The sequence below is a fragment of the Temnothorax curvispinosus genome, unplaced genomic scaffold (genome assembly GCF_003070985.1).
Source record: "Temnothorax curvispinosus isolate PA1 unplaced genomic scaffold, ASM307098v1 QBEX01015368.1, whole genome shotgun sequence".
Taxonomy (NCBI): Eukaryota; Metazoa; Arthropoda; class Insecta; order Hymenoptera; family Formicidae; genus Temnothorax; species Temnothorax curvispinosus.
Window position 1 is genome coordinate 1 of NW_020225148.1, and position 11,990 is coordinate 11,990.

At 40.0% G+C, this 11,990-nt stretch overlaps 2 protein-coding genes across 3 annotated transcripts in view; both read right to left on the bottom strand.

The window, feature by feature from the left end:
• Positions 1 to 685: 685 nt before the first annotated feature.
• On the bottom strand, positions 686 to 9,493 carry LOC112465594 (DNA polymerase zeta catalytic subunit-like). Of its 2 annotated transcripts, XM_025033200.1 has the most exons (20): positions 9,335 to 9,493; positions 9,095 to 9,236; positions 8,670 to 8,856; positions 8,464 to 8,557; positions 7,860 to 8,342; positions 7,673 to 7,772; positions 7,544 to 7,603; positions 5,982 to 7,436; positions 5,779 to 5,815; positions 4,363 to 5,692; positions 4,141 to 4,288; positions 3,640 to 4,011; positions 3,374 to 3,562; positions 2,972 to 3,284; positions 2,575 to 2,893; positions 2,181 to 2,429; positions 1,965 to 2,078; positions 1,466 to 1,884; positions 1,035 to 1,263; positions 686 to 904 (listed from the first exon to the last, which is right to left on the bottom strand). In XM_025033200.1, the coding sequence occupies exons 1-20, from the start codon at positions 9,455 to 9,457 to the stop codon at positions 722 to 724; spliced, it is 6,546 nt and encodes a 2,181-aa protein (XP_024888968.1). In that variant the 5' UTR covers positions 9,458 to 9,493; the 3' UTR covers positions 686 to 721. The 2 variants fall into 2 exon arrangements, with proteins under 2 accessions (XP_024888968.1, XP_024888965.1); XM_025033197.1 differs by having other exon boundaries at positions 7,544 to 7,772.
• Positions 9,494 to 10,087: 594 nt separating this feature from the next.
• Positions 10,088 to 11,990, bottom strand: part of LOC112465593 (nuclear pore complex protein Nup85-like) — a gene marked incomplete at its 5' end in the record, with an annotated part of 2,668 nt that continues 765 nt past the window's right edge. The window contains 6 exons of the mRNA XM_025033196.1: positions 10,088 to 10,398; positions 10,475 to 10,574; positions 10,702 to 10,920; positions 11,008 to 11,225; positions 11,290 to 11,609; positions 11,673 to 11,990. The exon at positions 11,673 to 11,990 is cut by the window's right edge and continues 54 nt beyond it. Coding sequence (XP_024888964.1) covers positions 10,188 to 10,398; positions 10,475 to 10,574; positions 10,702 to 10,920; positions 11,008 to 11,225; positions 11,290 to 11,609; positions 11,673 to 11,990 — 1,386 coding nt within the window. The remainder of the gene's footprint in view (positions 10,399 to 10,474; positions 10,575 to 10,701; positions 10,921 to 11,007; positions 11,226 to 11,289; positions 11,610 to 11,672) is intronic.

Here is an 11,990-nt window from a genome sequence, read left to right on the forward strand (position 1 = left end):
CTACTGATTAGTTCGAGAGACACAGCTGTAAAGAATGCGCGTTTGTCATTGGTCGTCCATGCTGGCCCATGCGAATCGACAACCAATCGCAATCTTCCTTTATACGGAAAATAAACAGCCTGCGGTGCTGGGCAATTTTTCGAAACCGTCGGTAAATGATGGAAACTGATATTATCGATAATACTGTCGGTATAAGGGTATAAGTTTACCGATCGTCGTGTCTGAATATTTTATATTTATCTTGGAGGTCTTGAAATCTGAAAACTTCAACGTGACAATCTAAATTCATGAAAATGAACAAGGTATTAGGAGAACATAATCAGCAAGGAGGTCACATTATCTTTCGTCGATTTTTCAAGAATTTTGGACTTCAAAAATTGATAAAATATCAGGAGAATGCAATTGGCAAGAGTTTGATCTTATTTAAAGCTCCAAGAAATTTCTTACCTTTTTTTAACACGTTGTCCGTGCTTGTACTTATCTTACGTTACGTTTTCTACGCTTAGATTGGAATATAGGAATGGAAATTTAATTAAAATTGATATACCATTCCATTTCGCATATTTATTTGTAAAAATAATACTTCACTGACAGTATTTACAACAATATGTTAACAAAAATACTATTTTACAAGACATTTGTAATTTAATTGAAACTAGACCATTCGTTCTTTTCCTTATTTTTGACCATTTCAGATAAAAGATTAATTTCCACACTGTAATCAATACCACTCAGCAATTGAATTCAATTCCTTAATTCCACTGGAATTACTTCCATAAATAATACTGTTCATGTAGGAAACTTGACCGAGCTCTTTGCGAGCTTGTGCCAGTCGGTATAAAACAGGACAGTCCAAGGATACGCATTCTATGCCGCCTAATTGTCCAATACAAGAATGGCAGATCTGAAAAAAGTTCGTTATTAAATAATGATCATTGACTGATCGCAATTTACATCTTAAAGACGTTTAACATAAATTCACGTCCAATAATGATGCACATTTGCACAAATCTTATTTCTGCGTTTATGCTTACAGCAGCAATTTGTTGATAATTCCTTTCCAATTGTTTGACCTTTTCGAGAAGTATGAGAACGGTCCGGCTCGGTTGCAGAAGGCAATCCGGACAGATCTCTTTATTGGTCTGTTCCCCGCAGGTGATGCACGCCGTGGAACTGAAGAATTGACGAATAGTAGATTTCGGATTGCCTTCACCCAAGTGTGCGATATTATCGAAATTCGAACGGTGGGAGATTTCTTTATACCTGTAAACGCAACGTCCTATTATCCGCACGACTGTAACACTCGATGAAACGCAGTGATTACGCGCGTTACGATTATATCTTATCTTGAAATGTTCGCCAAAAGAATGCTCAATAATTACATTTATAGGTAATTTAATATAAACGCGAATAAGGATTATCATGGAAGAAGTGAGACACGCAATTCAATAAGACACGCCCTTACCACACGTTGACGTCGATTCCGAATAAGTTGAAGCATCGATTGAGAGGCGGTATGATGACTTTCGTTATGTAATACACGGAGTTCGGGATTAATGACGGATCGGCGACGACTTCCATCGGCGTACGCACGCAGTAGATGAGCGCCTGATTCGGCGCGCCCGCGACGATGACGTAGCGTACGCGCTCGCTGGTGCGCGGCACAGCGCGCGGATCCTTCCTGATCAATCTGCGCGTCAGCTCTAACGCTGGCACGCAGGCATTGGCCTTGTAGCCACGCATCCCGCGGAACTCCTTCGCGAACGTCAGGTCCAGGATGGACACGCGTCGCTGAAAGATCTTGTCGAACTGCCTGTTCACGTACTGCTTCACCAGAGAAATGTCCTTCGTCTCGAACAAGATTTTAAGGGCCCTCTCGAGTATCTGCAATATGCAAATGTTTAATTTAAAAATTACGAGCACCGCCTTTTCAGCGCGCTTCAGTCGTGGTTTCTTTTCTTTACTTTGGAAACTGCCGGACACCCATCTCTGCGAACCGTCTCGATGCCTTTCGCCAGGAACTCAGGCTTCTCCTGATCGCGAGTTTCATACATGAATCCGCAATATCGCTTCTTCGTCTGAAATATTGAATTTAACAATTTGGTCATCGATCTTTGTTTTATATATGACAATCACATTCATAATATGTGCTGATCTCTCGTTAATTCTCAATATCTTACTTGCAAAATACATGGATGAAGAACTTTCTCAAATTTGAGCTTGACAGGCGGAGGATTGATCGCGGTAACAGCATCCGCGATCTCCTCACCGATAGTAAACGCCTCTTCTCGAGATTTTCCGGGTAACAGTACAAATAAGGAATCTGTATCCCCATAAACCACTCGTGCGCCCCATTTTGGGGTGGTTTCCACCAGTTTGATCGCACGTTCCAACGTCTCTCGTCCTTTGCTAACTACGCTATCGCCTATCTGCAATAAAATCTCATGAAATGACAATTTTGACAGAATTTGACAGAATGTGACAGAAGCACATTAAAGAATTTTGTCAAATTAATTTATCTTTATATATTATCTTTATTTCGTCTTTATATATCTCGATGAAATGTCTTCGTACCTCGATACACGGCATTCTACCGCTAAAATTGGCGGATGTATAGCCGTAAGTGACATTCGCGATTAATTTGAGGCCCAACTGCTGAGAATGAAGAACGCGCTGCAACGTACGATTTTCCGCCGGATGCAGCTTCATGGACTCTTTCACCATCAGACGCGTATTCAAGATTTCCGTCAGCATACGCGGCAGTATTCCCTGACGTACCTCTTTCTTCACAAAGGCCACGCCGCAAGGCGAAAAGTTCATTTTATCTTGTAACTTTAACGCAGTGTTCTTCTTCATCCTTAATGTCGCTGCGCCAAACTGGAATGGCCCGTATCTAACAGACGAAGATATCAAATTAATGAGTTTAATCCGATTTTTTAAATACTAAATATATACTAATACTGATACTAACTGGCCTATATGTTCTATCCTTCCTAAACAGGTAGAGAAACAGTAATTGTAAGCAATGATCATGCTCGGATAAAGACTTTGGAAATCAAGCACGATTAACGGATCGGTATAAAATTTGGACTCGGGTTCCATGATCAACGGTAAACACTCCGGCGCTCGCATCTTGGCTCTCTGCTGTACGGACGGCGAGATCGGAATGTAGTTCATGGGTTTCGCCAATCTGAGCATCATAGACTCAACGCGAAACTGTGAGCCTCGCGAGAAGACTTCGTAAAATTGTATGCCGAAGAGACGGGCGAGCTCGCACGTGCGACCTGCAACGTGACTTTATAATAAAACGACGAACTAGAAAAAGAAACCTTGAAACAGGTGTAATACTGAGAATTTAAATTCTTGGTCCTACCTATAATATCCAAGTGATTCAGAAGCTTGAGAGTGCCTACGACTCTGATGACATAATGACGTATAACTCTGCTTTTTATTATCATGCTCTCCTGTTTCCACCAAGTGGACAACGTTTTGAAGGAAGGACACGGAATTCTTTCGTGTAAAACGTGATGCATGACGTTCTCGAAGGTATACGTCAGTAATGCTGGAAGAAATTAAAGTTACTCCCCCATTTCTCTTTGAACAGAGAGAATAAAAACTGATCTTTTTAAAATATCTCACCTGCTTCATGTCTCATGATTCTCCATACGTCAAGGATATTACGACCAGCTACTTTTACCTCACCTACGTCGTCCTTTTCAAACACGTGAGCCGAGTCAGATTTGCCAAAGATCTGCATGTGCGGAACTTTTGAGATTCTCACTGGAAAGTTATTGAGACGAAGATGAGATGCTCGCTGAAATACATAGCCCCATGAGAGCGCCTCCACTTCCCAGCCAAGCAGAACGTCTGGATTGTGGCGCTCGATCAATTTCACAAGGCTATCGAACGCGTCCCGTTCCGTCGCAACGTACAGGATTGGACACATCGCGCTGGCAGAGTGGATCTTGTTGAGTCTTGCGCTTATAGAGTTAGGATTTACAATTATAGCGCCTAAAACGAGAAAAAAAGAAGAGATCATCACGGACAATCATCTTGCGTCACACTTCGATTCGCAAAGCAAAATCTTGAGAGATATGAAATACTTTTCGCATAAAAAAAATTCTTGGTTTTAACAATCACCATGTTCCATCTGCTCACTGGCGTCAGTCGGGGCGTCGTTGTAAATCGCGAAAAATAACGCAGCGATGGAATCACACTGCGGATCAGGCAGGAGATCTTCCCGAGTAACGACGTGCACTTCGAGAGATAACGACGTCAGATACTGATGCTGCGGAAAATTCAACGAGACGTGAAACGAGTCCGGGGGATTTGCCGTGCATAGAATTAAGATAACGAACTTACTACTGTTACCGCTCGAGCTTTCTGAAGATTCTCATTCGAGACGTTACCGTAGCTCCCCTTAGACGAACATTCGATCTGACCGTACGACACACCCAGCTGCGTCTTATTTTCTTTATGTAACAACGGGTTTTCCAATGCCTTTTTCAAGGAAGAATCCAAACTGTTCTCCGATATCTGCGAATTATCAGAATTTCGTGTACGGTCTGATTTCCCGCTTTCGTCAGACGTTCCACTCAGCGCGCTTTGTCGAGGCATTGGCGAATGCATACGTCCGTCCATGTTTGAATCGTTATTTATTAAATTTCTAGATGTTCCCGGCTGGGGTTTGATCTCTTCATCAATGGCATTAATTGACGGACGCTGTACATCTTGCACATTTTTGCACGTCTCTCCCTTGTTCTGCTCGCGCGATTTGACATCAGCATTTTTATCCGATATGTATTTCTTAGCTCTAATCCAATTTTTAACATCCTTGGAAGATGGTGGCTCCATAAGTGGTTTAATCGTTAACGAGCTATATCCAGCAAGGGTTCGTTTGATATGGTAAGACTTTACACTCGCTCCGGAAGGATGAAACTCGTTGACTTTCATTCTTCGCCACAGTGTGAGACTCGTGACTTCTTCCAGACTGGATTTAAACGGAGGCGCGTCGAAATACGACGCGTTCGTGTTGAAGGATTCCCTTTGTTTCGCGAGATCGAGTTTGTTGCTGAAAAACGGTTTCTGCCATCTGCACTTCGGAATGCCGTACATCGTCATACTTTTCCGGATTCTTTCAGGGCTGGGAGGCTTGTACTTCGTAGTAATTGTAATTATCGCGTTCTTCGACGGGCGACGACCACCTCGTTCCAACGACGAACCTTGACTGTCGCTCTCCAGCTTTTGGTTGAGATGCTGGGTGAAAGTTGTGCTGCACACATCTTCTTCGTCATCGTCGAGATCGGTTTCAGGAATAATGTCGTCGTGAGTGGACTTTTTCGCCAAGTTTCGCACATCTAGCGCGTAGCTTCTTTCAGGAGATACATCGTTATTACTCTTTTCCGTGCATTGACTGTTCGGGACACTGTCGTCACTGTTTTCGTTGCCGGAGACAAGTGCAGTCACATCTACGTGTACATGGTCACTCGAATGCCCAAGCGCGATTGAAGTTTCAGATTGGCCCACGTTGTGATCCGTTTTTGCGAGAGTATCTTCTTCAGTCAAGAAAGACAATCTTTTACGAACCTCTTTGCTTCTGTTAATCAACGAACTTTCACTGTTTTCTGTTCTCTGTTCGTGATCTGGTATTGACTCGTCGATCGTTGATGTTTTATCAGTTTTTACGATATGGCTACGAATATAACAAAGATTATTTACATAATTTAAACAATATCTATTATAAATTTCTTTAAACTACGTGAAATATACAGATCTTACGCGGTGTCTGTTTCATTATCAGTGTCACCATTATTTTCTGAAAAAGAAAGAAAAAAGTATTTTTCACTTACGTGTAAAAAGTAAAAAATTGAGAATGCAATTTATTATCATCAATGAGATAGCGTTATTAAATCAAAAGTATTCTACGTTATTTTTAAAAGAATAAATTCCTCATAAATATAATAAAACTATTCGAAAATTACCTAGATCCGAATTTAAGAATTTTTCACGAAGCAAGCTCACACGTAACGGACGTATATTGTGTTTTGGCGTAGTGGAAGGAGCATCGGGTATACATTGATTTTTTTTCGGAGATCGTTCGCCCTGTCGAACAGGACTTTTACCGGATTTCGGAGACGTTATAGTAATATTAAGAGGCGAGTAATTTCCCGACAACTGCGGACTCCGAGGCGCCTTGCCCGGAGAATTGTATCTCCTTTTTGGCGTTTTAACGCCCGCATTTCTTCGTTTACCAGGTGACACGTGATCGTCGTCTTGAAGATCGAACTTCCTTTTCTTCGGGGTGACCTGAACTATACTTTGCGGCACGTTCTTCTTGCCAGATTTATAAACGCAAACACGTTTCTCCTGTTTAATATCCTCGACGATTGTCACATCAGCTTCGGATTCAGCATCGCTCGAATCGGTAGCTGTAGCACCGTCGATATTCGATAATGTGAACTTTACTGAAAAATTACACCGTTCGTGATGTAAGCAGTGATCGCTAGTCAAAAGAACTCCTTTTTCAACACACGATTTGGAATCCCGTTCACAGTTACACTTGTCCGCTTCATAATCTGCCATATAATTGTTGTGTTCTAAAGTTTCAAACGTCTCTATATCATCTATATCATAAACATCCAAATCTCGATGATCCGGTTGTACCTGACATCGAACAATATATAATTCTTCCTCTGTTTTCCTATTGTGTACAATTCTTCTTTCATTATCTTTTAAATAACGTGCGTCTCTTATGACAACACTCGTATCAGTATGCGGATACTTTATACTTGTACCTCGCAAATTTTTGCTCGATTTCAAAAAGATATGAAAACAATATCTATTTACAAAGTTGTACAATTCTCTTCTTAAGTGACATCTGCTGGGATTATTTACGATACATTTAACAATGTCCATTAGGTTTAAATTTCTATATGAAATACACATGGCATAATCTTTTCTCGTATTAATGACAGAAACATAGCTATTATGTTTAGAATTTTTAGTTATTTTAGAAAGGCACTGAACTGCCGTATTATCTTTATTACTTAAACTATTTGTAGTTTCTTTTTCGTACTTCAATGTCTCATACAAGTCATCAACTCCATCAACTTGGGGAAAATTCACGAGTGTGACATCTCCATCATTTTCTTCAGTAACGTTTGAATTATCTGCAGATTCAGTGTTTTGTTTGTTATCTGTATTGTCACGTTGATTGGATCTCTGGTTATACACTGATTCCCAAGAACTTAGATCTAGATCTAAGCTTGTGATATTCAAATCCTCGATCTCTTCTTCCTCCGGATCATTTTTAACCGGCTCGCTGAACGTAGAATATTGAGACCCGAGAACGCTATCGTCATCTACATTGCTCGCCATTTCATTTTCTTCCGCTAGGTCAGCTAACATTTCCACCAGTTGTATGTCATCTGCATCCACTGTATGCAAAACAAATATTTTATTGTTACTTTAATGAAAAATATAATAAAAAAAACATTTTTATAATATATTCAGTAATATACACTGGTGAATATAAAATACTTACAAATACTAGTATCTGTTATATTACTTAGACTTCGAGTTGGCTCTAAAAGTGCTGACGTGGCTAATTGCAACAATTGACAATTATCAGAAACTGTTCTTTCCAGATTTTCCTCAGATACAAGAGACTCACTGTGGTTTAGAATATGAGATGCATCTAAGACATTTTCATTATCTTCCACTTCAACAGGATACGAAGGTACCGTCGTATTTGGAGTGATTGTCTCATTGGTCTGAAATGAGAAAATTAAGCAAGATTTTAATATGCATGTATACATTAATTACATTATCATAATCCAAACAATGGTACAATGGAATACTTGTGATATAGCGTTCAATCTTTTCAATAATTGGCCCTCTTGAAAAAGATCACTACTCGTTGGAGGTAAGATAATTTTGCTGGGAGTTTTGGGATATAATAATTGCGACTTTGCGTCTTCTAGACCAGCTTCGGCCCTCCTTGCTTTCTCCTCGTCCCAGATCGCGGCAAGACCAGGATTCAGCTCCATATTTTTAGTGACACCTTGCCCGTTCAGAATCTCTGAAGCGTGCACGTCCACTTCCAACTCGCACATGCTCTGTCTCGTTACGGATATCGGAAGGTACGTTTGCGTGTCTAGCAAATCCATTGTAGATCTGCTTTGGCTGTCTTCTCTTGCGCATCCTTGCAAAGGGTGCCTGTACTTTACGCTGTTCAAATTTATTAAATTCATGCCATAGAGATTGTAATCTATCATGAATTGCAGAATATATGGGATGTGTGCCTCGTACGGCTGCAGAGTTTGATTGAGAACAGCACCATTCTGAAAAGAATGAAATAAATCCATTTCGTTGTTCCATTCTTACCCCCTTAAAACGGCACACAGTATTGCACGATTATGTCTCGTGTGCAAAAAAAGGCAGAAAAACAGAACTGTTTAATACCTGCAGCAAATCCGCTGTCCTTTTAATTATGGCTGGATTATAAAAATATATTTTAAAAAACAAGTGTTCCTTCTCGTGATAACCGTAGAAAGGTCTGTAAAAGCGATATACATTACGCATCTAATAAATACAATGTACAGTACTCTCCTATGTTAAAAATAAGATTACTAATCATCCATCGCAATTTCCAGTTAAACTTTTCTTACATTCCTGACACTCGCTGGATCTTGTAGACGTGTTGGCTGCTGGACAAAGCTGAACCGAAGGATGTGTTCAGCGCAGAATCGATCGCCGCAGCCAGTTGATAAGCATAGCTATCCGTATTCTCCCGAACAGTGCACGCGACATACATGTACGGAAAGACACCGTGAATGTGCAAGCATGTCTTCTTGCCTGAAAAAATCCTCAGACTTTATGTGGAGCAAGACTTTTCGATAATACTCATTTTAACATGAATCTGCAGCGTAACCAGCATATCAGGAAACATGACAAAGTTATGCTACTTTGGCTGCGGTCCACTTGACGCTACAAATGCTTTAGAGCGTTCTCCTTCTTTCTTCATTGAAAGAAAAGAGAAGAGGAATGCTTCGAAGCATTTGTAGCGTCAAGTGGACCGCAGCCTTTGACTCACCCGTGGCAGTTGATCCGAACGCTCTGATTATCGGTACCTTTTTCACTTCGGAGCCACGGAACTCCGAGAATGTCACGTCCAGCTCGGGTACCGGGGACGTCTGATAACTGTCAATATTTACCAAAGTGATGGAAAACATGTTCTGCAATGAATATCATGCCGTGACGATTACGAATATAGATGTAGCGTAAATAGAACAGCGTCTCGGCAAATAGGACAATTAACGAAATCTTTGCTTACGAGATGCGGGAGGATAATCGTTGCGAGCCATGTGCAGACACGTGCAAACCGACTCACACGACGTAAACAAACGGAAGCGTGGTGGGAGATTAGGTTTGCTCCTTTCGTCTGCACTTTCTGCATTTAAAACGAGATAGATAGTCTAGCTTTTAGTGCGAGAAGAAGATATAGAACGTAGAAGGTGCAAATATGTTCAAGACCAGACAAATCACCTGTTTTTAAAGTTTCTTTCGATTTACATTCATATTTTAGTTGCCACCAAAAAAATGAAATTATACCTAAAATAATAAATCTCAATGTTATAAAATATTAAAAACAGATGATCTTATCTTTTCTACCAAATATTTTCAAAGATATATTAATTATAAATAGGATGAACGTATTATTATATTGGTATAAATATATAATTGATTTTTTAAATTTTAGGAAGAGTGAAAGAAATATAAACATTAAATATAAATTGTAAAATCGAATAAAATTTATATCTATAAATTAAAAAAAAAAAACAAGTGTTTGATTTATCAATTTATCTTCTTTTCTTTGCATTTAACTATTTGTAAATTTTTATTGAACATATTTTCCAAAATACCAATATTTTTCATTCTTACGACAGTATATTTAGTAAAAATATCGTATTTCACAAATGCTCGATTTCATATATATTTGTAGTGTAGCTTGAACATTTTCTTTTTCTTGTAAATAATAACACACAGCGTATGGGATAAAAAATAACTGACTCAATTAGAAAAAAGATTGTATAATTAGAAAATGTATTTGTAAATTTAGTTACAATTTATTAAAGGAAGATACTGGAGATATCACTATACAATAGATAATACAACAGTGAATGCGGTCAATGATCGGCCTGGCAGCCTTCTAAACTTAAAGCTCGTGCGAGATTTCGTGCAACGGCTAGTCGGAAGGCGGTAACCTTGTCTTGAAATTTCGGATCGTCCCCATGGGCCTCTACGCAACGTAGTAACTCGTAGCAATCGTTGGACGAAAAGATCACGTCTTCCGCTTCCAACAGCGGTATAGCGTCCGTGAGCAAAATGGACCAAAAACTGAGAAACAAAAATTTACGAATTAAATTGCGAGTTTCATGTATAATCGCGAATATCCTTAAAACGAACAACTTACTACTTCGGCGTCAAATTCGAAACTAGAAGGGACACCAATAGGCTTGCCGCTTCGCGATGTTCGTCCATTCCGTACACATGATGAAACTCACAATATTTGCCTATAAAATTTTATATCAATTACAATATACGATTTATGTGTGACGACAAATAATTACATTGTTATACATTATAGAAATATTTATCATTATTCATTCTCGTTGGCGATTACATATATAACTCATTTACCTAAAAATGTGAGTCTGTCGCTGGCCAACATGCAGGAGCCCAAGTTCTCGAGCAGATCGCGACATTCCAATTCCCCGTATTCCGCGTAATGCTTCAAAAATTGGTCCGCGATGTACGTGGTGAAATTGCCGTCGTGTGCCTTGAGCGCCCACGTAAGAGCGTTGCCCAATCTCCCCTGTCTTATGCTCCTCATTCCTTGGATCTTGCATATGCTAGTGACTAAGAATCTTTTTTTTTAGTTATTATAAATCTCTTCGAGCCAAGAGAGACAAAGAGAAAGAGAGAGAGAGAGAGGTCGAATTTTACCAACGTGCGGCATATTATTGTCCCGCGCGACGTCAATGATTTTGTTGATTCTCGCCTCCGTGCCCGTTGGTAGCGACTGCAACAGGATCTCCAGCCTAGCTAAACCTTGCGTGGGGCAATGTATCAAGTAACTCGCGCCGCACTGCCACAATGAACGCTGGCTCATCAATGTAGTGCCGTACTCCAATATGAGGGATTCATGAAGCTGGGCAGTCACGCTGTAACAAAATAGTTTAATTCACTGATAATTATAATTATTTCTCAACTTGCATTTCTACCCACTTGGTCTTTTCTTTGCTGAAAATGTTTAATTTTCCACACTTGTACAACAGGTCCATCAGGTGGGCCGCGAACCAGCCGTTATCGCTCATATATTGTATCTCTTTGATAACCTGATACAAATCATTTTCCATTAAAGCAAGGATTACACGATCTAGATGTCTGTTAGCTTGCCATCTTTCGACCACGCTGTTTGCGTAGCGCGAAAGTTCCATCTGTTTGCAGCAGGGAGCTGAATAAAATAACTTCGCTGCCAATAATTCGTACCACGCTTCCGTATACATGGAATATTCCCACAATACCGATTCGTCTCCCGATATCAACTGCAAAGCCAAAATATTACCTTTCACGTTGAAAATAGAGAAAAACCATTAATATTCCTTTACCTTCATAAGCATCTCCAAATTGTTATCTATAACGAAGTAGTTGGTCTCTAGATTTGAGCAAAGATCCATTTGCCAGTGCTTCCATCGCATAATAAATTCGTTTACAGAATATCCGCCGTATACATTGTACACGGGCATTGTTCTAATAATATTGTCCGCAGTAACGAACGCCGAATGGTCCGCTTTGCTGTGCATCGCCAGGAGGCGGCAAACTATATTTAATTTACCGTGGAACGCACAGCCCATCACAGCCTCCCAATAATTCGGATTTTCTAAATCCGCACCGATCGTCTTCTGCGACAAAATTTTTGACGCCGC

What these genes read in the sequence shown, in the direction of transcription:
- LOC112465594 (XM_025033197.1), bottom strand. Translation starts at nt 9,457, where the DNA reads ATGCAGAAAGTGCAGACGAAAGGAGCAAACCTAATCTCCCACCACGCT. An exon ending in GTTCGGATCAACTGCCACGG is followed by an intron (nt 8,857 to 9,094) that starts GTGAGTCAAAGG and finishes GGATTTTTTCAG; the next exon opens with GCAAGAAGACATGCTTGCAC. An exon ending in GATTGAACGCTATATCACAA is followed by an intron (nt 7,773 to 7,859) that starts GTATTCCATTGT and finishes TTCTCATTTCAG; the next exon opens with ACCAATGAGACAATCACTCC.